The sequence below is a fragment of the Sinocyclocheilus grahami genome, unplaced genomic scaffold (assembly GCF_001515645.1).
Source record: "Sinocyclocheilus grahami isolate Dianchi unplaced genomic scaffold, SAMN03320097.WGS_v1.1 scaffold1.1, whole genome shotgun sequence".
NCBI classification, from domain to species: Eukaryota; Metazoa; Chordata; class Actinopteri; order Cypriniformes; family Cyprinidae; genus Sinocyclocheilus; species Sinocyclocheilus grahami.
In genome coordinates this window covers 1,897,325-1,925,236 of record NW_015505180.1, presented here as the reverse complement: position 1 = coordinate 1,925,236, position 27,912 = coordinate 1,897,325, and the positions used below count along the sequence as shown (strand labels likewise).

The 27,912-nt window shown below is 36.7% G+C and overlaps 1 protein-coding gene across 2 annotated transcripts in view; it reads right to left on the bottom strand.

Moving 5' to 3' along the window:
- The window catches only part of LOC107581937 (PDZ domain-containing RING finger protein 4-like), a 53,610-nt gene that overhangs the window by 4,072 nt on the left and 21,626 nt on the right, over window positions 1–27,912 (bottom strand). Inside the window, exons 1-5 of one of the 2 annotated variants that reach the window (XM_016267666.1) lie at window positions 22,897–23,186; window positions 6,540–6,787; window positions 5,084–5,186; window positions 2,648–2,746; window positions 1,028–1,090 (exon numbers count right to left, since the gene is read on the bottom strand). In XM_016267666.1, coding sequence (XP_016123152.1) covers window positions 1,028–1,090; window positions 2,648–2,746; window positions 5,084–5,186; window positions 6,540–6,787; window positions 22,897–22,965 — 582 coding nt within the window. In that variant the 5' untranslated portion in view covers window positions 22,966–23,186. Of the gene's footprint in view, window positions 1–1,027; window positions 1,091–2,647; window positions 2,747–5,083; window positions 5,187–6,539; window positions 6,788–22,896; window positions 23,187–27,912 lie in introns of those variants that run through there. The other variant, XM_016267726.1, reaches the window with a different exon arrangement.

Below are 27,912 nucleotides of genomic sequence, written 5' to 3'. Positions count from 1 at the left end.
GGAAACATGGACACAGAGAGACAATTACATACACACAAAGATAATGACAGAGTGTCAGGATTTTCATACCGGAAGCACACTTCATCAATGACAGAAGTGGAGCAAAACTGCATTTCCTCACCCACCCCAAAACTTGGCCCCCCTTCTGAGATAACAACCTCCAGTCAATTATGCATTTATTGGAGGAGAGACTTTGCATCGATTACTAAGACTGCCGACTGGGCTGCAGGAGCCACAGCATTTATAAAAAGCTGTTGTGGCGGTACACGCCCAGACACACAATTAAGCAGCCTTTGACAGGTGCCGTTCATCTTTTCTTCTATAGAGTAATGGCACTGTCAAAAGAAGATAATAGGGGTGGAGAGAGTGAGACAGACGTGCACTGAACCACTGTACTCATCTCCCTCACTGTTACATCCACAGATGCCTTGGTGTCCTTTGTATTTCGCTCTCTTTATCTTCTTTTGCTCATAAATTCTCCAAACCTTTAACCCTACTGTCACTGCTGAATGTCACACCAACTTGGTCTACATTCTGCAAAAGCAGAACCATTTAAAAATGATATTAAAGTGTAATTTATCATGGTTTTCCAGTTGACTTACTGGCAGCTTACTACTTTTGTTCAAGATTTGTACAGATACACACGTACCTCTATATACAGTGAGAATTAATTATATTATTACATTTGAAATACATTTTGCTTTATGTTGATATATATTTATTTAAATTATGATTAAAGGTAAAACAAAAATGAATTTTGAATTTATATGAATTTATAACACAACATTCCAAATAAGCATAGTATGTGTACATTGCAAGCAAGAACATTTTGGCAAGTAAAAAAAAAAAAAAATTATAAATATTTTTCATTTTACACCAATGAATCCAGCGTGTTACCAGAATTTTGGACACACTACCACATCATTAAGACCATAATCTGGATTCATAGGATGATAGAAATACCTTGTACAATTAGGTTGTGAATGAGCACTTGTAAATGTGTGTAACAAAATTAAATGTATACCACCTGTAAAATTCTGTCTCCCTCTCTGATGCGTCCATCCCTCGCAGCTATGCTGTTGAGCTCGACCTATCAACAGCACAACAAACATGGCATTAATATGTAAATTGTCATAATACATCGGAACACACCAGCAATAATTCCCTGACTTATCACAAAAAGAATTCAATATTGTAATAGATTCATTTGCATACCTTTTCTAAAATCAGAAAAATTAATTCCTTTCAGACTATTTACAAATGAAGGCAAAATAATGCCCCCATATAATATATAATGATTGGAAGTGAATACTGCAGAATATATGAAGGACGTGGTAATATTTTTCTTGCTTCTCCCCCCAAAAGTAATACATATTTATATATTCAGCATGCTAATTAAAACAACCATATTCCTTATAAGAATTTATATAAGAATCTATGCTGGTTAACTTTTCTTCCTCTGAAATGAAGATCTCACAATCAGAGACATGCTGATAGAAGAGGGAGAAAACATCATTGCAGAACATCGACGAGCATTATATGCATAAATTCATTTTTAATGACTAATATTTGCATAACATAACACCTCCCCCAAAAGGCATGTATGAATAGAACTTTTCTGTAGGTTGTTTATGATACATTTTCTGGAGATGATACAAAAAGGAGAAGCGATTCAACTTGTTTAATGACAGGTGCTCCACATTTACATATCTCTGAGCGTGAAATGGTGTAAGAACAGGCAACATCTGTAGAATAAAGTAGAATTCTCTCTGTCGAAATGCAGTCCCTGTTTTCAGCCTTTGTTTTCCTTTGGTATGTCAAGTAGGTGAGAGATAAAAAAGTGCCATTTTACACTCCAAAGGAGACGGGGAGGGGGGGGGGTCCATGCCTTGCTAATTAAAATCAGCAATTAAAACACTGACAAAGAACTGTCTGTATGCAGAATTATTTGTCAAACTTGACTTGCCCTCTTCATGCTTGGCTCAGTCCTGGTAGACTTTTGTCTACCATATGAACTTTGGAAAACAGGACTTTCCATATTAAACACTTTTAATTTCAGTGAAGGTCTACAGTTATGTGGAACAATGAGAATGGATCCAACTGAGCTTTTATCTTTTAATTACTTTTCAGAAAATTTTAATTGTTGTTAAAAAGGGTTTGGTCCGATTAATTTGATTGCCTGCATCAAATTTGATGCCACATCTTACAGGTGACTTCAGCGTCTGCTAATGAATTAAACACAAATCACAAAATTACCATTCTTCATTCTAAACACATTATTCAGTTAATTTTCAGTAGGTCTTTGTCTGTAAATTGAACTGCTGCATTAAAAACTACAAAATAGATTCTGAAACTATTAAAAAAATGTCACCTTTTTGTTTTTCAACACATGGTTTGTTAAAGGAGATGATTAACCTTCAGAAAATGTTGAACTTGGACAACATGAACTATTTTATTGTCCATCCATCACCAGTTTTACAACAGTTTTACCCATTTTTGGATATGTGCAAGTCAATTTTAAAACCCTGATTTTTTTCCAGCAATAAACTTAAAAAGAAATTGAATAAAATAAAAAAATTAAATAAAATACTCCATGTCAAAATGATGATCACAATTTTACAATTGCAAAAAAATTATAACTACCCACCTGACCAACAAAAATGCCTATATCTTCCTCATCATCAGTGCGGTAACAGAGAGTAAGACCCAGCTTTTCCTGGCTGTTCATTCGACAGAGTTCCACCTCCTGTAACACACAAACATGCAGATCAATTAAAATACACGAGTCATCATCACATTCATTCAGTTCAAACCCAACATAACCATATAGCTTCCTGTTTCTTTTGTATTTCAAGGGCAAGAAAGAGGAACAGACATCCAGTATGAACAGAAGCATGAGCAACTATGAACTAGCTCAACCAAACTTATATGCTCCTTAGACCTTTACGCTCATTTTCAAGCCATTTATTTTCTTTCGAAAGCAACTAGTAAGAAAATACTGCAGCTCAGTACATTTCACTTCAGTTTCGTTAATTAAAACGCCTCTAAGCTTCTAAACTCAACAACTGATTACATTGTTTCAGAGTAGTAAAGTCATCTTAAATGCTTGGCTTTAAATTAGAATGAAAATGATGACCAGCAATGGTTCCTTCTCCTGCAAAGAACATCAAACGTGTCCTACAAAAAGATGCACCCCCCTGAAATATGATATAATCAAGCAGGCAGAGGGGGTTATATGTCAAGACAGGTCTGCATCTGAGAGACATTCATCAAAAGAGAGCAGTTAGCCACAGCTCGACATCCCAGTAACACCGGCCTCAGTTCAGTCAGGCAGAACGGCTCATTTATAGGTCCTGACCGAGCACTTGCGTCATACATCAATTACCCCACCCTCCAACATTAACCAGATTTACCACCTCCACTATATGAGGTTTATCCTTTTCTTCCACGAACACATACACCGAACTGTCAAGTGTCCTTATTTGGCAAATCATTTCTAAAAATGAGATACCAACATGTTCACAGCCACATCTAACTCTCGTATTTCAGCTGAATCTGGGTTACTGTCAGTCTGCAAAATGGATGCAATTCATCACCAGCAGCATTAATGTGGCTTCATATTGATCTGCTTGAGAAGCTCAGCGATACTTCATATTTTCTGCAAGTCTATTGTTCAGACCACATGCTCATCAAAAAGGATCAACCAAGCCGCTGAGCAAAGTAATCCACACAATCTCCCTTAAACTAGTGCCGCCGGCGATGAAACTGGCAAATCACAGTAATTTTATAGATCATAGTATTAATCCAGGATAATGTGCCATGTTCTGAGAGCTAAAGTGGTTCTGTCAGACTTTCCTCTTGGCATGATATGAAAGATGTCCTCGTGATGGACAGACTGAAGTTATCTCGCATGGAAGAGGCTCATCCAGGCATGAAGCAATGCAGACTAATGCAGGACCCATGGAGGACAGTTATCACTGCTTATAAATCCTGCTTATACTGTAGCTACTTATGCACTATGCAATTTTGATTTACTTTGCAAAACAGATCCAAGAATGAAAATACGGCACTAATTTGCTAACAGAAAAACATTACTGTACAAAAAAAGAAAAATATCCCAAAATCTCACTTTTGACAAGCTATCCTTCAATTATTACAAATAATAATTATTATTTATTAACATCTGCATTTGTTTTTCCAAAAGGAGCACGAGATCCAGTAGGAAAGAACATTAATGCCACTAAAATCAAACTAATTACACCTCAGTGGAGTCTAATCTGCCCCCCTGTTTATTAGCCAAAGTGATAATGGCATCATTTGAGGGTTCTCCATCTGTAACATGCTACTTTGAATCATTAATAGCGAAGGAAAATGCCTTTTTGAAACTCTTATTTTTGAGGTTTTCACAATTAAATGAACCCAGTACATCCTCTGACTATAAAACTCTTTCTGTCAACATTTAATTCAGATTATTTATTGAAATAATACATAAATAACAACAGTATAATGATATGTAAATAATAATAATACAAAATAGATAAGGAAGTACTCATGTATTTCATGTGTTTATGTATGTTTATGTATTCTTTCTAGATAAAAATAAATCTGCTAACTGAATGTTGTAAATTATGTGAAGCATGCAATAAAAATAGCTGTATTATAAAAATAATTAATAAAAATTTAAATGGCTTTGATACATTTTTTATTAATTTATTTCCACAACTAAAATAAAACTGAACACTGAGCAAAGCGTCACAATTGTGGTGAGACTAATTAAATGAAACCAACACACCTGTGACCATAAAACTCTTTCTGTTAACATTTAATTTAAATGTATTTATTTATTTTAAAATACCACAAAATCGATAAGGAAGTATTCTTGTTTATATATATTTATGTATTCCTTTTGGATAAAATGTACTTCTTTATATTGTAATGATTTATTCAATCACTCCATTATGTCCTAAACATTTGAGACGCAAGTAAGGTCAGGTGTAAATAGCTGGGCTGATCATTAATTATCGGGTCACCCCAGGTGTATATACATTACTATTCAAATTGTTTCAGAAAGCATTTTACTTACCTCACACTCGAATTCAACTGCCCTGTCCACCTCTGCCTGAGTGCTGGCCACATATTCTGGACAATCAAAATAGTCATGCTCCATAGTCTGAATGGAATGACAACTATAGAAAGAGAGAACGCCAGAAACCAACATTATACACTAGGTTAGTTTTATGCCTGATATGCCTGAACTATAGACCAACCCTGAAGCCATGCATTACACTCCACAAAAGATAACAGATTTTGTTTGTAGTCTGGGGACACATGCAATTACAAACAGTAATCATTAATCTGTTAACACATCAAGCTGGGGTACAATTGCAAATGCACTGTTCCAAGATCCTAAGCAATCTGTGCAAAGCACACACACACACACACACACACACACACACCAATGAGCTGAATGTTTGATTTTGCTTAGCTGTAGCCAGACAATAAGATTAGCATAAATAAATCCAAACAAAGCACATGCACATAAGGAAATAATCAGATGTGGCCTATCATCCCCAGACGCATGCTTTATCGGACAAACTGAAGCACTCGGAAAGCTGTAAAAGGGTGTAAAACACCAAGAGAAAGCTCTGTGCCAGCATGTTTGATATTTTAGCACTCCATTAGGTTTTAATCACCCTGTATACTACTCATTACAGGGAATGTATAAGGGAAGCCACTACAATAATTACACATGGGCCCTGATGTGAATTTTATGAGGGCAGTGGGGGATATTTCATGGGGAGGAGAGGGGTAATGGCTGCTGCCTGGTGATGAAGAAATTCTTGAAAATAACATGCGCTGGTGGGACACCATTATGCGTACTCGGATGGTAAATAAATAAATAATGATACAAATAAATAAATATACATATAAAATCAAATGTAAATTATATATATATATATATATATGTGTGTGTGTGTGTGTGTGTGTGTGTGTGCATGTATATATATATATATATATATATATATACACATCAAACAAATATTCATAAATAATACATTTTAATATTTAATATTTATATATAATTGTATTTATATAATATACTTCCCAAATATTTGCAATTACATTTATATTTGTAGAATTATATTTATATTATTATATTTTATTTAATTAACATTCCCTAATTAAAAATACTACTATTACTACTACTATATATATAGGACCATGTGATATTTCAGTTTTTCTTTTTTAATAAATCTGCAAAAATGTCAACAATTCTGTGTTTTTCTGTCAATATGGGGTGCTGTGTGTACATTAATGAGGAAAAAAAACAATATAACAATATAACAAAGAGTGAAAAATGTAAGGGGGTCTGAATACTTTCCGTACCCACTGTATATATATATATATATATATATATATATATAATGTTATTGGAATTAAAAATATATATTGTATGATAATGAAAAATACACAGTACAATAAACAGTATGAGGATTAAGTCTTAATGTAATTAAGTTTTGGCAGCATACTGTATGTACCTGTCCGACAGCAGGAAGGGGCAGATGTCTGGCACTGGTGGGGTGGTGGGTCTCATCTTAGCCAGAGCCATGATGTGCTCAAAGGTGATGTCTGTCTGAGTGCACACATCCACCACACACACTTCCTGTAGGCTGTTCTGGTTCCGGGCCGAGGGCCCCCGCCTCAACACCTGCACCACAATGGGATCCTTCCGCATGGCCTCCACCGTTCCCTCATGTCCAGACTTTGAAAAATCACGCCCATTCACCTAATAAGAAGTGCAATCCATAAATATCAGTACAATTCAAACCACACAGACACACACAGAAACTTTTGGGCTGTAAAAGTAGCATAAAGCATTACATGTCATAATATTATTAGATTTTTTTTTTACATATTACTATATTATTTTTATTACTATTTTACTATTTTATTTTAATTACTATATTATTTTAAAGGGCATATAAAATGTTTATAATAACGATTTCAAGAGACTTCCACATTCTTAAGCATGCTTGTGTAGCTCTGATACATAGATTTCATAACAGTGTGCGTAATGATAATGACATCTGACATGTTGCACCTGACACCTGTCAAAGCCGCCCCATCAGAATTCACTCTCCCGCATCAGCAGGTTCACTGCCAGACCAATTAAATGAGCTTGTTATAACCCAGAGTACTCAGCCTTTTGACCATTTATTTAAGACAGATTCATACCCAAGGGAACACACAAACCTCTTTCCCTTTATGCTATAACTGACAGGTCAATACCCTACATGCCGCTGCTGAAAATATTTTTGTGATTAGTGTAAACTTATTTTACTGGTCCACAAACACACAGAAACCCAACAAAAATCAATGAAAATAGAATGCAATGCAATGAAACAAAACAAAACAAAATGAAATGAAATATTTCAAGTCAAAGAATGTAGACAAAGTCAAAGAGTGTATTTATAATGCACATTAATTCATGCATATTGTGGCGTATTGTGGATTTCAACATGCAGGTGAATTTATTAGCTAATGCTGAAACAAAAAAACTAGGTCACAGTGAGACTTCAAGGCTGGAGCTACTTTACACATTATTTATTCTAGACTGAGCAGTTTTCATTCAGCTATGTGGTTCCTGTGAGGCAGAAATGAAAACCAGCCTAATTATACAGAACTTCCTTAAGATTCTGTACCCTCATTTCACATTTCTTGTGAAAACCAACAACAAAGAGTGGCCTTAGACCGTTTTCATCTATTTTCTTTTGTTTTGGGGGAGCGCTTAGCATTTGGAGCCTCAGGCTGTCAGGACAAGTACAACTGCTGTTGAATGACCTCAACATTCGACACAACATGACAGGGACCTTTGCTCTCAGACATTCATCAAGTCATACTGGCATCCTGCAACTTTCCTTACAGGAAGACTGAAGAGCAAGGGATCATCGGGCTAGATGCGTCTTACCAGATGGGCCAATTAATCCAGTGATAACTAGGGAGCAGTCAAAATCTGCACACAGAGATGGAAACTCTCTACCTGCTGAGTCTCGTCTTCAGAGCCGGCTGGGGTCATCTGTGAAGCAAACTCAACAGATGCAATCCTCAGCGCAGAGAATAATACTTGTGTCTTGTTGAAGCTAGTTACATTTATTTAGACACAACACAAGCTAAAGGTCTGGTGACGAAATGAAGGAAACTAAAACCTTACACCCACAAAAAATATGGCAGCATGATGGTTAAGATAAGATGGAACAAATAGGAATAAAGCTATTGCGTCACTCTTAGGATACAGTAATTGGTATGAAGCATATGGCTGTACATTTGTGGAGAGACATACTGGATATATATCAGTCAATTGATATTTATGTGCATATGCTTATTTCCTTTATTTTTTACAGTTAGATTACCTTTTACCATCATGCATCTAATGCATGATTAATTTGATTAATTAATGAGTTAATTTGTTAACTTAAAGTTAATTGTTAAAAACTTAGAATTTTTTCATTGTTTTAATTTTTAATTGTCGAATCACTGGACTTTTAACATAAATAAAACGAAAGTGAAATGAAAATAAGCACGACCATGGTTGGTTTTCAAGGTTGGCTACTTGTTTTATACCCATAACATATGTTACTTCCTAAGAAAGTGGTTTAAAATCAGTTATAGTCAGTGAATAGCCACTGGTGGAGAAACAGCCCATTGATTTCTATAGATTTATATCTTGTCTAAAAGATCAGCGGGTGAAGAAACTCTGGAGTTCACGTTGGTTAACTTCGATCCAGAGTGATATGAATTTAAAGGTCATTAACGTCAATGAAACATGGCCACCAAAGCTTCACCAACCCACCTCCACATTCCACCTTAATACATGACTCTGAAAAGGTCAGGTGCCACCTGGGTTTGATAACAAGGTCTGAAACTGGATTGTACCACAGTCACCTCAGACCCATCATATTGATTTCAAACTTACAATACCAGCTCTGCCTCAAGAGGACCATGTAGTACATTTGAATGCTGAAGTGGAGAGCAGAACATCAATGGTGGAGAGTACAATGTGTGTGTGTGTGTGTTGTCGGAGCTGTCATATTTGGGTCAGTTCTCATCAGGTGACACATTTCTACAGGCTTGTTTATTTTCTCCATGCTGAATGATTTGGCACAGGTGAGATAAGCACAAAGAAGTGATAAGACTGCATGTGTGTGTATTTAAACACATGTGGCATGAGAGATAAGAATTGAATGAGAACCTCTTGGCCAGGCGACCAAACAGCGGAAAATGCAACAGCTACAGGCAGACGCACACACAAATAGCATTGTGTCAACCCAAAAAGTACCGACAGTTGTTGAGAAAACTGACAAAAGAGCTAAACACTGGTGAAAGACGCCTGACTATAGTCTTTTATATGGCACATTTGTAAGGGAGTCACACTTTGAGTTTCTCAACGCTGTGAATCCAAAAGGAATAAAGGCATGAGAGCATAACATAGTGAAATCCCACCTGGGAAGTGTCAAGCAATCAGAAAGGATTCTTCAGGGAATTATATCTGAGTAAAAACTCAATATCTGACACACAATCCCATTCACAACACCGAAAGCATCTTATCTTCATATTGAGCACACGGCGAAAGGCTCAGTCACCCATCGATTCACTGTAGGAGTCACCTAATCATTACAACTCATAATTTCTGTTGAAAATCTGAATTTAGCATATTGCTTTAGAGCTCAGACTCTTTCTTTCTCTACGCAGCTGCATGAGTCTGTCGACTACCATCATCTCGCTGTGGAAGAGTAACCACACAGATTCTGTCACATAGTCCGTTATTATTCAAATTAATTTTCTTCATTAGATTTACTCGGAGACTGATAACTAACTCGCCGTGTCGTTAACTATTCAGATATTCAAAAAGAGACTATTAACTATTTGAATATGCTATTTTCCATGTCGTCTCTGCGCTGATTAATCAACGTGGCAAGATATTAATGAGAGGCAATTAGTCCCCTAACGACATGCATGACTGAGTGAGAGATGGAGAGAAAAAAAGTGCAAGGACTTTCTGTATAAGTGAAATTTGGTGCAAATTACTGTCGATGTGTGGCAGCAAAAATTGAGTTTTGTCTCATTACAAGTATAATCTAAGCATACTAAACAGACTGCAAACAAACAAGCAAATTGAGCAGTTTAGTCATGATAATAACTTGGGCTAATTATTTAAAATCAGACTCTTATGAAATTATCAGTTTGACAAACCTTAAACTGAACAAGCAACATTTTTCTAAGTTAAAAATTTAAAAAGGAATGATCAAAATGCTTAAAGATTTAAATATATTTATATAAACGCTAAAATAACTGTTTATCCATCCAATGACGTTCAGTGTTATTTTATGATTATTTATATACTATTTTTATTTTAATTAATTAATTTAATTGTTATTGTTTTCATTTTAATTTTAGTTTAAGTTTTAATAATTTTGTTATTTGTTTATTTTAATTAATTAATTTAATTGTTATTGTTTTCATTTTAATTTTAGTTTAAGTTTTAATAATTTTGTTATGTGCTTCTTTGATTTTTTTTCTAAAGATTCCTAATGAATTTGATTCATTTTTATTTCAGTTTTGGTTTTACTGATTTTAGTACTTCAATATAAACTTAATTATTTTTGTTAGTTGCCAAAGCAACATTTCTAATATTAATTTAAGTTTCACATCTAATTTTTTTATTCTATTTCAGCTTTCTTTCAATAATTTCAGGGAAACCTGTTTGAAACAGTTATTTTTGCAACTCCGTTTGGTGTCGCTTCAACCAAATGCTATTACAAATTTCACCTTAAATATTCTAAACTTAATTATACTATAGAAATAAGATGTAACACCTAAGGCAAAAGCATCTGCAAGTACTTGCCTTCCCCCACCTTGTTCCCCAAACATATCACATATACTATTCCCACATAAGTAACTGTGATTACACAGTATCACCATAGAGATTCAATCATCTCTACTGCCATTGCTTATGCGTGTGCTTTTGCATTCAATTCAAATTCCTCTTTAGGGACAAAGAATTACTCCTCAAAGAGGATATTACTTATTCTGTGGGAATGTGGGAGTTTGACTACACAACACTACCCTGACAGAGTTCACCCTGCAGGCGAATGTCTACCTTTCACAACATAATTAAATTCTCCATTAGCACCAACCTTGGTTTGATCCTCCAAGCGGTATAAATGCTTCTCATTCTTCTCTATTTTCAGCTACAAAAATAAATAATGCATTTGAAATAGCAGGCGCATATATCATAGGAAGCTGTGTATGTCTAACTAATGAGTCCTTCAGCAGGACCCAGCCATGGATGACATGGGTTATGACAAACTGAGTCAACAAAACGTTTATTTAGTCTCACTGCCTCACTACAATAACCCAACGCAAGCACTCTCAATATCATACCACATGCTGTCATAGAGTACATCATGTGTACTGAATCTAGGTGTAGGGAATAGTTTTTCCATTATAATCTACAGGAGTGTGACTAAATGAAATATTCTTAGAATGAGAACAGATTTTTGACAGGGTTGTGTCTCTTTGTCCACATCGCCTGCCCTATTTCGAGGCCTTAAACCTAACATGCTACAACATGTTGGGGCTTGTTGCTCTTCCTGGTCACTGTTGGATTTCATTGGATTTTCACTGTTGGAGTTGCTGTGGCACTAGAAATTGCAAAAGAAATGACTTCAAATAGGTTTTCCAAACACTTCCACCATCTGCAATTGGTCGGAAAAACAGATAGCTCTGCCTCCAAACTGGTGGAGCTGATCGCTGCGTCCGGCTTAAGTTCAAATTCAAATGTAGTTCCTAATAGACAGTATGCGATGTTGGATGAACCGAATGTCTCTGTTAAGCTAGTCAGGATGTTAAAAAAATTAAAAATCAAGCAATTGCTAGCATACTATTACTAGTACACTACTATTACACACTTCAGCTTTAAATCAACTGGCCTTCAAAACCACTGATCCTTATTGAAGCAAAAAACTGGACCAAGGCCTTTTTTAGCTATTGGTTTTGCAGTGCAGTAGAGTTCACTTCAAGGTTCACCAATAAATGTCATGGCGAAAATGCTGTGGAACAAGCCGACATTAATCATAACCATCACCACAATAGAACAATAAAAGGAGGGAAGACCTAAGGTTCAGGGTTAAACCTGCCTTTTTTGTACATGCTGACTCTCACTTGACCTAATACTGAAAACTACTGATTGTTTCTGAAGGGCAATGAACGTGGTGTCTCGGTCTTAAAATGCCTGAGAAATCAGTCAAGTGAGCCAAGGAGAGTTATGGGTACTGCAGTCAGGCTGAGAGAGTGAGTAGGAGAGACATATCTGAGGGTGATTTGAGGTTTCAGTGGGTATGCTTCATTATTTCAGCTGATTTCTGGTAGGAGTGTCCCACCGTGCCTCACTAATGACTTTAATGAAGGACTCTGCTCTAGAGAGACACCAGCTCTATTCCAAAGCCTAGTGAGCTGCCTTTTAAGGCAGCATATGAACCATCATAGAACCTCACAAGTGACTGTTTTGGAATGCTCTACATAGGCAGCAACTCCCATGTGCCACACAAATCAACTCGTATTTGATTTCAATACAGTTTGATGTTACCATGTTACTGAGCTTACCATGTTACATTGCTCTAATAAGTATACAAATACTGAATAATATACTAATAAACTCTTTTATTTATTTCATTTCTGCATTTCTGTTTTCTTTGCACACAAAAAGTATTCTGGTAGCTTCATAAAATAACGGTTGAATCACTGATGTCACATGGACTATTTTAACAAAATAGATGTCATTACTAAGTTTCTGGGCCTTGAACGTGGTAGTTCCCTTGCTGTGTATGCAGAGTCAGAAAGCTCTCGGATTTCATCAAAAATATCTTAATTTGTGTTCCGAAGATGAATGAAGGTCTTACCGGTTTGGTGCGACATGAGGGTGAGTAATTAATGACAGAATTTTCATTTTTGGGTGAACTATCCCTTTAACATTTAAAAGGTTAAAATTCAAAAGTGTGACATTCCTCTAGCCATGGATTTAACTTCTCAGTACAATGCATTCTGTGGTTGTCTTCTGGATTCAGTTTAAGAGGAAACTGTAAGAAAGAGGTAAGCAGAAGATGATGACTGAATGTAATAAAGAAGAACAGATAGATCTAGTGTTCTAGACACACAGACTAATGTAGTGGCTTATCTTCCACTGTGAATTTCATTCATGTGTCTCCCTTTCAGATTGACTAATAGATGTAGTGCGTCCGGCACCAGGGGCTTATTGTATAGTACTTCCTCCTACACACATTACACAAAGATTAACCTTACATCTGCTATCATTACAGGCAGGAACACCACAAACAATAGCCATATAAATAGACAAAACACACACACACACACACACACACACACACACACTATGTACCAAGCAATATTTCTAAATTAAATCAAGGGAGGGATAGTAACTGCTAATCCAATGTATCAGGGTTCAAGAGGAGGTCAGAGTCTGTACCAGTGACTTTCATACATTCTGACAATGCATAAAGTTAATTTTTGAGTTCTGAACCTGAGCGAGGCCTAGTTGTTAGCATCGTCAAAATATACATCGACATGACAGAAAGACTCCTGTTGCTGTATTTTTCCACTATAAAAGCACAAAAAGTGGTGTTGCACTCTTGTGTGCCAATCCCAACACATTTCTAGACAAAAACATAGTAATCAAAGACCACATTATTGGGTGTGAATCTTTTGTCCTGCATCCCACGTTTGCGGATCCAAAGCCTGATGAATGCATCTGGCAGTTGCGTGTAAGCTGGCACGGGTCGGTCATGCTCTGTTTGTAGCTAATTCACCACTACAGGTATGGCACATGGCGGCTGCCACCATACGTCCAAAACCGACCCATCAAACCTGAAGCCCATATTAAGATTAATCAAATAACCAGGAGCACAAACACAGCATTTAATATGCAAACCTGCACCTTCTGAGTAAAACCAGGTACATTGTGTGAGAAGTTCAATGTGTGAATGACAGATTTAAATCAAATTATAACAACCCTTTAATGAGCTACCAGCCGTGAGATTTTTTTATCTCCCTAAACATGTGTCTAATTCCCGGCTCTTCCTGTTACATGCCAATTAGCATTATTCCTCATGTGTTGAGTCGGATTCCACCTCCGCGGAAATAGCACATGCCTCCACACCTGAACAATCTTCAAGAGCACATCAGATGTGTGTGAATGAACATCCAAACACACGCTTGCTTAAAGAGCTTCTCTGACTCACGCAGCCTCATAATGCATGCCACGCTGGGTTGTTTTGCAGTGCAATTTAGCACCATTCAGCCTGTCGGCAGTCAGTCAGCACCTGCTTTTACAGTTGCTAAACGGATGACTTCAAGTATGAATTGGGCATAGTTGGCTAATCAGAAATAGACATGGAAGAATTTGAATGAGCAGATAAAAAGACATAATATTTTTCATAGGATAGAGCAAGAATATGGGACACACTTGTGACTCCATTAATTCAATATTTATCATTGTCGATTAATATATTATAACATAACATAATATAACATAACATAACATAACATAAAACATAGCATAACATAATATAGCATAACATAACATAACAAAACATAACATAACATAACATAACATAACATATATTTACTTTTTACTCCAGTCAATATTTCTAAAAGTAGCTTTATTTGTCTATTGTCTACACAAGCAAACAAACAAACAATAAACAAGCAAACAAACAAATACAATATATTTTTAAACATTTATGGACATTTATGGAGTCTTGAAGTAGACATTTGAAACTAACAAACAAAAACACTTGCTTGAGTAAACACATGCATACTTGAACTTCTGACCTTAAAAACTTAATATATTCCTTAATATATGTGACAATTTCCCTATATGACAACTAGGTCTCTTCTATATGCTTTATTAGGCCAATTCTGTATATGGAAGCAAACAAAAGGACACAAAACTGCTAATTTCCTGGAAAGGATCTGCTCTAAGACTTGAACCTTACTGATGTTTCAGAAAGCAGATCTGGTTACGGAGTGGAGACTCCACGGTGTGCCCCACAGATGGGCCGCTTGATACTTAATACGCAAACGGACGGTGCAGGAGACCTCAGAGAGTTGCTAATGACTTTTCAAGCATGCTAGAAAACCAACTCAAGTTTGATAGTGTCACAGTATCGAATGAACATACAGAAACCTTCCAAGACGCACAAGTTTGGACTCAGTGACTGAAAAGGCCTGAGCAACAAGCAATGACAAGGGGGATCAAGGACATATGAGATCTACAGGCTTCAATATGACATGCACAAAATTACAGACCAGCTACCAGTTCAACACATTACAACCAAACACAGATATGAATGATTCAACCATGGGCAACTTCTGACTCTGTGGATTTTTCAAAAATAAACTCTTCAAACACACTTCTTATACTCATTTTCCACATACACTAACTTTGGATAAAACTTAACTAGTAGTAAAGTTGATAATCATAATTGCAAAATGTATCATTAAAATTACACTTACAACTGTCACACACAGTAGTGATTTGTGTATAAAGTAAATCATTTTTAAATAAAATTGGAAGATTAAATGCAACTTTATGGATTTTCATATTTAAGAGTCTGGAACAAGAGTACCACAAAACAAAAATTAATTTTCAAGCTTTAATGTGAAAAAAGTCGAAATCTCAACTCTTCAGAAATGCATGTTTGTTGTAAAAGTTCAACACATTTACAAGGAATGTTTGAGTGATATCAGCTTATCATTGCTGTTGAATTAAGGATGTCACAGTGTGCTGGTGTCAGACTCCGAGGAAATGACCCGGGCCAGTTTGTGTCTCACACTGACAGACTGTCACTAACACAGGGGGCCGAGGACAGCCAAAAGGAACAGACAGGAGCAGTGACCTCCCTGTATGTATGTGTGTGTGTGTGTGTGTGTGTGTGTGTGTAAGACGTGAGTGAAGAAAGGTGAAATGCATCCAATCCTGTCTGCTATTGCCAGATGTCTGCAAAGACAAAAGGTCTCTCTCCATAATTCGGTTCCATATAACAGTCCATTCAAGTGTACTAACAATTTGAAGTTATATTGAAATTAAACTCTGATAAACACTGCAATTTCAATATCCCATAATAATTCCTCAGTTTTCTGCTCTGTTTTCTCTCAAAAAATGTCTCACCTTTGCAAGAACAAAAGAACAGGCAGAAAGTGGGGTGGGGGAGGGATATCAGTACAGACACAAGAAGCCACTGAGATCCATTCCTGTGGCTTAACCTTGCACACACAGATGCTTTATTATTTGATCTGCATAAAAATCTTACCAAGTAACTGCACTACTGGGCTGAACTGCAGTGCTCACAGATTGTTTTAAAACTGCAGATACATCACATAACCCATAAGTTATCTGAATTTGTCTGAAGGGCTCTCGAACTGTAATTCTCCGCAAACAGTGGCAGCTGCACAACACACACGTTATTTCCTCCCTGGGTCCTTGGCCAGATGGGATATTAGGAATTGTCATCTAGATGTATTTACCTGCTAATTGTGTGTTAACTACAAATGGATCAATCCACAATCCTCCAGTGCACTATAAACCTGCTATATAGACCCAATCAATGTAGAACAAATCAAGGAAAATAACCTATACTTTAAAGTCAATGCAAATTGCCATTTGAAACCACTTTTATTAGCTTGATGTGTTTAGATTGAAAAATGTGGATAATGTTATCTACCTTGTCTAAATAAACTAACAATTAAGCACCATAAACTAAAGCTACATGCAAATGTAAACATCACAACTTTATAAATGCACAGTGTGAAAAAAAATTCAATTTGTGTTATGCTGAAGATTTGACAGTTTGACAGTGATAATAAATCATTAGCATTTTGAAGATTAATTTAAAGTGTTAGATTATAGCAAAGGTAATCTAGTGAAAAATAGAGGAAATTTGTTATTTTGTTTCTGGTTAGTATTATCTTAAGGCCTAAGTGACATCAGTGAACAAGCAAAGTAATTTAAAAGAGGAAGAGGACGTTCTGATTAAATATTATGAATTGATGAATCACTCACTATTAGACCAGGAAAATGCATTAACAAAGTACATTTAGATTTTTTATGTTGCCTTCTTTCAATACATGAGACATTAACTGGGTTCAGCAATATCAGTGATTTTATCCAAGAACTGTGACAAAAACCATCTCAGAAAGATTTTCTGACATTTTTTAATGCAAGATCCATCACACTAGTTCTAGTCCTTAAGTCAAGTGAACAGCGGTATGTAGATTTAATACCCTGTGTTTCATTTGTGTAGCACCCATGTGTGACGGAGGTGTAATCAGCCCCTTTTGACTTGCCAATTGGGCCGACTCACAGAGGATTGCATGATGAAGGAAAGACAAAACTCCATAACTTCTTATAATTACCAATCAGCTCTGAAGCCCAGCACTAATTACACACCAGTGTGTCTAGGGCAGTCAAGCAGGTCATCTCCTTTGTGGTTCCAGACAAAGAACTTTTATTATCTGTTCTGCTGAAATCAGACTATGATTGTCTTAAGAATGAAATAGAGAGGCCAGGATCAGTTTAAGAATATAAAATGACAAGTTTGGGACAAAAAGAACAAGATTTAATTTATGCATATTCATCTTTTTTGGTTCATAATTTCAAAAAGGAGTTCACAAATTAATCTGCCTGTTCTGAAAGTGCAAAAAAAATATTAAATGCAAATAAAATGCTACTAACTGCAACTTGGCCTACTTGGAAGGAAAATAAAGTGTTTAAAAGGGGAGTTGTGAGTTAAAACCTATATGCAATAAATATCCTTCAGAGTGTCTGGTTGATGCAAAGTACATGTTTGCATTGCATGGATAGTGTGGCCGCATAGGTGGTGTATGGTATATGGGAAAAAATGAGAGCAGAGAGGGGCTCATTATAAAGACTTTCAATCAGAGGGTCTGACTGTCGAATGGGTTTGTTATACGGATGTAAAGGTCAAGCCTGCACTTTTTAAAATGAAATAACACAAAAAAGAAAAGGTCACCTCATAATTTCACTTCAGAGACAGTCATACAGGAAGCAGATCAGACAGAAGTGTAAAATCCCATGAAACTCAATCCACCTGAGTGGTAGAGACAGTAACAGCAATGATAATGACCCTGTTGCCACTTCTTATTACAGCTGATGCTATACATCTTATAAAAATCTTTAAAAATAGTTAAGAAAAAGATTGGCTGAGTATAACCTTGCACACATGTATTAAAATTGTGGCCTAAAAGCTGATATTATGTTAATGCTGATAACCGAAAAAATAGACAGTATTAATATTCTTATTGTTATTATACAAGTGAATTTAGGCATCACAACATGATAAATAAATATTGAAAAATAAAAAATATGAAAAATTACCCATTAAAAATAAATATTCATTTTGTGCTATGTTCAAGATTTAACGGTTTTATTAAATAATTTATTAAATAATAATGTTATTGAATAATTAGATTAACTCTAAGTAAATGTTACATTGTGGCAAAGGTAATGTAAAACAAATGAAAAAATAGAGGAAATGCAGAAATCAATAAACCAATATCAACTAATAGTAATAAATAAACTAATGATGAATAATAAATTAATTAATAAGTGAGTGAGTGAGTGAATGGTCTCAAAATACGGTGCATCCTTAACAAAAGTGTCTAATTTCATGTAATTAATTCAACAAAAATGTAATGACCTATCATAGATCTGTTCATGTGTGCTTTTGAAAGCTGATATTACTTTCTACATATTCACATGAAGTCTAAAAACTGGTATGCAGTAAATGTGAAACCATACACACAACAGCAGGTAATCCGGTACATCTGGTAAGGAAGATCAGTAAATGACATGAGACACAGGTTTAGATGAGGTCATCTGCTCTCTTTCCAGATCAGGAGAAAAAGATGAACTCAGCATCTGTCATTTCACTAAAGCAGAAAATCACCAGGACCGCTGAGAGAGTAGAGTCTATTTTTAGCAATAATTATGCAATCATTCCATTCATGCTAGAGCCAAAGAGAATGATATGGGCTTTAAATTAGATTTCCATCATATGCACACACACACACACACATACGCGCTTCTCCTGGCCTGGAGTTGGCAGGGTCTGCTGATATGATCACCCCAGGGTCTGTGCTATCTGACATACTTACCATCCAACACGCTCACAAGATCAATCTAAACTACATGCTTCTCTGTCTTTCCCTTCTTTCGTTCCACACCCAACGCATTTCATCAGCAAGGAGTATCGTTCAGAAAATCTCCGGGACAGGAAGATGGATGAGAGTGTTCTGAGAGAGAGACAGACAGGGGACATCGCCCAACAGTGGCGATGCCAATAAGAGAGACCTTGGTTCAGGCGGGAGCTTGAAGCATCCTTGCACACATACACACTCAAAACTCAATCTTACACACTCACAAAAGCCAGTTCCTTTTGGAAGATCTCTCTAAAGGTTGCCCTCCATCTGGAGGCCCATTAAGGCTGTGATACACTGACTGGCCAATTCACTCGCACAGATCCAGATCCATATGGTTGTTAATGCTCTCGGGACCGACCCTTCCTCTGACCCTTGATGGCCACCGTAGGGGGCGCAGAGGTAAACTGGTGCCAGCTTTTTCATGTTAATTAAAATTCACATTTATGATTTAATCAAGAGAGTTTGAAGAAGATCTTTTGAAACAAGGTGAATTACAAATAGCAAATGTAATTGGCATAAATGTAAATGTGATTCCTGCTAAGTTCTGCTTCTGTTTTTTCTTGATATCTCTTAAATTTATGGAACTACAGATACTAAAAATGTGTGTCTTAGTGAGAGTAAATGTGTGGGAGGTGATATCTCTTGTTCTCCTCCCATGCTGATCCACAGACTGGAAATTACACTGAGCATCTGTCCACATAAGGGATCCTGACCATGGCCGTAAACTGCACTGCTCCCATGAGCCTCAGTGTTTCAGCTCAACTGAGTGAAATAGCCTCCATCACCTCATGCTAACACAGATTTGCTGATCAGCAATTACCAGAATTTTAGAGATTAATAGGGAAATAAATACATTTACATAGTTTGATTTTAACAGTTGCCTCACTCTGTGCACCTTACAGATTTAGCCTATCAGTAGATACAATTTTAGCACAAGACAAAATCTTTAAGTTGCCATGGTAACAACACGTTAAGTCATAAGTTCATTGTACTAGTTAGACCATTTTGAATTGCTGATGATGAAAATCGAGCTGAAACTCTGGAAACTCATACAAGAGAGTAGAAATGGCAAATTATAGAAATAAAATCTTATTTTTTAATATAAAAATATACTGCTGCCCAAAAAGAGTCAACTAATTATTGCATCCAAGGATGTACATATTTTTTCCACTCTGCACTATAAATGTTTATACAGTTGGTTCAATAAAAGACAATCCAATCCAATGGTTAATTCCAATGGTTCACATACTTTTTCACAATAACTGTGTATTAATAAGCATCCATAATGTTACCCTATCCAACCACCTCATGGGTGTTTGCCATCTTGTTTTCCACAGCACTGCATAAAATAATGCTTGATTTCTCTAAAGCTGTCATTTTGATATCATTGAGTGTTTATATCCTCCTCAAATCAAGTCATCTGTAATAAGACTTGAAATGACATAACATATTACATCACAATGGATAAACAGCAGCTAATCACAGAGGTTTTGCCAGTTTGATCTGCAGACCAAATTAAGGTGAAATGGCTCAGACCTTACAATCCAAAACTTGATCTTGCTGACGGAACATAAAAACACAGCCAAGTCCTCCGAGACTGAGAGTAAGAGAGAGGGAAAGAGTGCGGGAGTACGGTTCTTTGTAACGTGGCTAACAAAGAAAGAAGAATACATTTCCATGGTGAGCCCATTGAGGGGCGAACACTCACATTAAACTCATAAATCTCACAGACCACCAGGGTCTATTCTCGGCTGTGCTGCCGAGAATAGTGTCAAAATTGTCAGGGGGCGTGAAATTGCAGTGTAGGTGTGTGTTTGTGTTTATTCATGTCTGCTTCTTGTTGTGACTTCAAGAGTAACATGGTGCAACATTTCTTTGATTTCTTCTTGCGAACATAAAAGCTTGAAAATTTAAATTGCCGAATAACAGAAACATCTGAGGCAATCTGAGAAACATCTGAGGCCTTGACACACTTTTGCTTCAGCTTGGGAATTCACTCCATAGAGAGTAGATCCAGATTTCCCTTTCCTTTCAACATTCCCTAGTACCTTCATCCTTCCTGGAGACATTGCATTATTTCTTTCTCTCCCTGTTCTGTCGTTCTTCCGTCGAGAGTTGAACTTCACTGCTAAAACTACAAAGGGACCAACATGTAACATATAAAAAGTAATCTCATGTCAAGCAAAAAGCAAACCATAACCCACCAGACACATACACACAATCTCTAGGGTGTCACAGCGGCAACACGCCGTACACAAAAATGCTGCCAGCCACTCTTCACTCTATTGTGCCACAAAAGAGAAAGTGCTTGTACAAAACTCCCAATCACAGGCAATAGAGCACCGTTATCAGCAAGAGGCTATCTGAACAAGTCCCTCTAAACACAAGCCTGCTGTTTTGAACCAGTAGGGATCAAACTTCTATCACCCCAGTCCAGTCGCCGACAGGGATAATCTCCCAGATTGGCTTCCACACAAACAAAAGGCAGTTTACCATCTAATTAGGGACTAAAGCCATTTTGTACAACAGCTTAATGAGGCAGCGATCAGAGCAACATGAAAATATTATTTTGCACGCTTGGTGCTCAAGAGGGAGCATGGACTCTGACCTCCCATGCAGCACAGGAACATGGGCATTCCTACAGCTCGGAAAGGAGCGGAGCCAGTTCAGCCATTCCGAGACTAGCATCAACCCTAAACGTTAGTGGTGACTAAAATGCAAAATTGATCTTTAACTATTGTATTGAACAACTCTGCTTCTAAGAATCTGTTACAGAGCTCCAGTGGATGCCAACTATTAAGACAAGGGTTTGGAAACAGGGTGATACTAATCATGATCAATGTTTTTTTTTTTTTGCACCTTTCTTGCAACTCTGGCTATGAAACAATAAAAAGTTTCACCAGTGTGTGAAATCCAAACTTCTCATCCTCCTTCCTGTAAGCATCTTGTACAACAGCTGTACTCAAATGAACAAGAACATTACTACAGTTGTAAAGGGTGTGTGCTGCAAAACCTCCTTTTGATCCCTGACAAATGCTTCCAGGTAAGTCCCCAATGCAGTTGGGAATTCAACACAACAAAGAGTTCCCCTAAAGAACTCTTCACACAAGACTGTGCAGGTCCAAACACAAAACAACTACTAGAACCAAACTGAATGTCTTAGAAGACACTTTTAAAACACAAAGTTTGGAGTCGATAGCCCCTTGGATACGCTTCAACCAGAGTTCGAATCCAGGCTTGTGGTCCTTTCCATTCCCGCACCTCTTGCTCTCTCCCACATCCCTTCCTATCCACTCTCTGACTGTTCTGTCCAAAAACGGCCAAAAATGAATCTTTAAAACACAAAGTGTTTCCCTATCTACTACTTGGAGGAGTAGTGTCCTGTCCCTTGAAAAAACTGGCTCTACTTGCAATATTCTTATTTGTAGGTTGCGTTGGATAAACAAGTCTAAACAAATGGATCCATTCATCTAACCAAGTTTCCTAGAAAAGATAGAGAACATATCTCTAGAGAAGGTAGAAACTTCCATGAAAGTCCCATCTGATCTCACAACTCAACTTCAGAAGGATCTCAGGAGTAGGTTAAACAAGTCGACTCACCTGTGCGATCTCATACAGCAGCTTGTAGTGCTCCTCTCTTTTCTGCAGCGTGCACAAGTTACAGCCCATCTCGCCGTCTCGGGTCCCCCAACAGTTCTCTGGCAGTAGTGCACACACACTGGCACACCGGGGATTTCCCTCAAACGTTGAGTAACGTCTCTCATCAGTAGGTACCTCTTCCCGGTCTTCTTTGTGTAAAAATCACGCACTGACCAGCCTGCCTGATGTTGCAGAATTCCTCGTGAATGACTGTCTGTGTGTGTGCATCGTACCCCCTCGATCTCCCTGTGTCCCTCTCTCATCCACACTAGCTAGCAGTCATCCAAGCACGCTGTACTAAACCCCTCTTCATAGAGACACACCCCCTTCTCTCACTTGCCCATGTCTCCCTCTCTCTATCTCTCTCTCGGTTCCTCCCTCTCTCTCTCTATCTAAAGCTCAGTGCACATGACTACACCTACTCTAGCTCATGAATAATAATGACTATCTGTTAGTTATTCATAAAAGATGATCCGTAGAAGGTGCTGTGAATTTGTTAACTGGGTATTTATCTCAAGGCATTAAATAAGGTGGTAACAACCACCAGCTGAACAACTAAAAATAAATCTCACGTTTAGATAACACAAATTTATTTATTATTTGATTGATTTATGTTGTTCATTTCACAGTCTTTAGTGATACTGTATTTCATGAATAGAAATTGGCCTTGTGAAAGGAGAATAAATGGTCTGTTTTTAATATTTTCAGTGAAGTATGAATAAATGTTGTCAAAAGGGATTTCAACCATTTTGTGAACACTGTATCCAATCCAGACATGATGCAATACACCAATAAGAAATAAAAGTAAGTCTAGGATAAGAAACAGGATAATTTTGTCAGTGCCAATTTCTATGCCTGCTGTGTGGGTCATCGACGCCTACTGTGAAATCTCTTTGATCCAAAACCTCACCACTTATTAATGTACATTAGCTCAAATTGGATCAGAAAATCATGTATCTCAAAGAAATGTTTGTCATAAGCAATAAAAAGGAAGCGAGACAGATTGCACCGATTTGCTCCTCCACCCTGCTATTTATATTGGCACTGACATTACAATACCAGTTATCATTAACCAATATTGCCACATATTCTGGACAGGGGAAGAAATTTAATAATCAACTATAGAAAACCCCATAATGGTTGACGACTATTCTAAATACTGTAGGGGGACGTGCACAACTCATACTTTATGCTTGTTACAGCCCGCTGTATTTACCCTCACATGTCAGTGGTTGATAAATTAGATTATGTTGGCGGCTTATTGAAAGACAATGGTCCAGTAAATATGCAAAAGAAACGGGAAGAGACACCAACCACTATTGATTGTCCTCAAATTGGTTTCCAGACTCACAGTGAGAATAAAAGAGAGAGACGTGTGGTGATAACAGTATACCATAGAGGCAGTTGTCCACTGGCTATGAGACGGCTCTCTTGGGAAGCAATAATCCGATTTGTGGAGCTTTAATTTCACTCAGCAGGTTTGGAAAGGATCTGAGCCAAATTTGCCACAACAGGAACTTCTCTCTCCCAGACACAGCTCTCTATAGTCCTCCACAACATGTGCCTGGAGATATTAAATGCTGGAAGGCACATTCTAACTAAATTTCTCGCTTAAACAGCATATAATTAGAGACGGTTGTGCAAGACATTACGAAACCAAGGTTTTTCAAAAAATATATATTTTTTTACATTATTAATTATTATTAAAAACTACTACTAATAATAGTAATAACAACAATAAATTTTTTTTATGTATTTATATAAATTATAGCGCAAACGGTACAAGCTATGAACCAAACCAAACCATTAATCAATACTTAACAGAACCATTAAGTATCAAAGGGACTCTTTTCCATTTAATCCCATTCCATTTAATTCAATGCCATTCCATGCTATTCTATCCTTTTCTATTCTACTTCAAAGTTCTAATCCATATTCACTAAGGAGGGAAAGGTCATCTGCAAGGATCAGAAGGTGCTGTAGCAGATAACATCAGCTGCTGACATCACAGGTCACTGAAGGTGACCCCTAAAAGTGACATCATCGGGAATAAAACTGGCTAGAGATGCTACAAAAAAGTAACCTCAAGTATCCATTGGGCATCCTGGAGCCCTGAAACTGCTTAATAGCAATGCCTATCAATTGTTTAAAATTAGCATTCATACTTCCACTCTCGATTTATCTGCACGTGATCTTTCATGTACTGTTCAGGCACCCTGAGAATTGCACCTCTATTTTTTACTAGCAAGGGCAAGGAAAGATGTGAAATGTCCTTCAGTGCCATTCACACAGTTAAGATGAGCCATCAGTTTCAAGACACAAAATCCAGCAGACCTCACCATCTGGGCCTCTGATTCCTGATGCATGATAAAACTTTTTCTTAAAAGTCCCATATGTTAAAATAATAAATAAATTAAGTTAATTATGGTTTAAAGCTATTAATCATGTCACATATATCTCCTGGATGGTCTTTACCTATTGTTAGAGAAACTTATGAAGACAATAATGCAATACGTAATTGATATATATTATTTAAGGGCTATTTGAGACACTCGCATGTTGACGTATGTGAACAACTTTAGATGACTGGTCACACCGTACACGTACACCAAAACACACACTAAAATGATGGGCAGGTGGTGTTTGAATGGAGATATCAGAATGACTGAGGGCTAATGCGCCGTGTATCTCACTCCCCAAAAAACATCAATTATTTAAACCTATGAATCATTAATCAGAGCAAAAACACCAGTATTGCTGTTGTTGGAGCCCAGGTTGAGGCATAGAGACGTGAAAGCACTCCTAATGGAGACACTTCAGAGACAGACGATGTTCAAAATGCATGAATACTTCAGGCAGAGTTTTGGATAAATAAAATCACAGAACTCAAGATAATCATGCAATATAAACTTATGAAATATTAATACAATGGGCTGCTAAAGTCTCACACTACTACACTGAAAAGATGGGATTCAAGATCTAATTTAAACCATGGAATCAAACAAAGTTTAGGCTTTTTACATAAACGCATTGTAAAAATATGTAAAAATGTAATATATATATATATATATATATATATATATATATATATATATATATATATATATATATATATATATATATATAAAATAAAACATTTACATAATTATATTTATTTTTAGATTATTTTTAATTATTTAATTTCAGTGATTTCAGTTACAGCATTCACTTGCTGATTGACACAAAGCCCAAAATTCATGCATGTGATTAGCTCCTCCATTGCTATAACAAACTCTGAGGTCAAGTACATTTTCCACCTCACAATAAAAAAAGAGACTATGAATAGGGTCAATGCCCTAAAAATTGTCGTTAATTCTTTTTTATACAAAAAGGCATAGATAAGTACTTGTGGTGCATTGTGCTTTTGAACAGAGGTTTGAGAATTTAAAATTGCAAGGTCAACCTGAGTCTTGCAATCCAACAACACTTGGACCAACTGACCTACACGGAAACGTCAAGCTAGCCAACTCTGACTTCAGATGAGTCCTATGGTCTCACTTTACGCTGTGGTTAGAATGACCTCCACAGACCGTCCAACCCACACACACATTCAGACATAACCTACTCTCACTGACTGCCCCAGTTGTGGCCCTAGGGCAAGATAACCCACCAACACAAACACAAACATACTGCTGGAGACCTATTCCATCTCTGATGTTTTAACTCAATAGACCACTTCTCATAAAACGCATTATGGGGCTTCCCTGGTGCCCCCTCCGGCTTCCACACTCAGGTGGTCGAATTGGAAACAGCACTGGAGGGCCCCTTTATAGCCAAACAGCATCTGCACCAAACGTGAGATGCCTTCCATTAAGAACTGAAATAAACTGCGCGCCATGGCCGAGATAGCTACGGTTTCACTTCAACAGCGGGGCTATGGTAAACTAATGCCTTTCTGTGTCTGCTTCTATCTTTTTCTCTCTAGCCATCTCTTTAAACTCATCTCTGTCTCCCTCTCCTGATTAGTTGATCGTCCGGTTGGTGTCAGGTGGCTCGTGGCCAGCTGTCTGCTGTTGCTTCACGTTTGCCCTACATTTACTGTCTTAAATGAACCACTTCACACTACCTTAGAGTGACTCTCTCAAAAAATATGTTCAGGTCATACAGTATTTCACCCTAAAAGAAAAGAAAAAAATAAGAACAAAATATAACAATTATTTTATTATTATTATTATTATTACAATTACTTTATATTATATGATTTAATACCTAAATATTTTTTAACAATTATATATTATTATTGTTATTATTACAAATGATAAAAATTCATAAAGAAAATTAGGCCTATTTTTACTTTTTTGTGCTATTTTAAAGATTTGTTGCACTGTGTTATTATTAAATGACAACTGCATATATGTTCTCAATTAAGTCTTTTTACTGTAACTCATGAATATTTTACTTGTACATTTTTGTCATTCACATTTCTTAATAATTTGGGATTACAACTGGGGCAGGAATCACTTTTGTATTTGTATGTGTGTACTTGCCTATTGTTATTATTATTAATTATTCATTCATTATTTTTTTTCTGTATATTAGAAAATGTATATAAAATTACTATTAATATCAAAAATTAATATTAGGGATAGGGTTTATCTATAGTAATTTTAAGTTGTATAAATATAAGTACCTTAAATATAAATTCTATGGTCTTTAATTCTAAAAAACCGTCTATGGTATATCTTCATATAACAAACATATGTCTGCACCAGCTGTTCCTCCATAATGCCAGAGCTTACGTTGATTACTGTTGTGCATGATAGATCAAATGATGGACTGAAGCTACCTCTCAAGTAAACAAACATGACAGTGTTTCTGTCTCTTTCCTCATCGTCCTCTCTCTTTTTCTTGGGCCTGTGTGTTCAGAACAGTGAATCAGATCTTTATCAGAGGTGTGGTTAAAAGCCAACACACTCTGCATTAAGCTTACCCAACTGA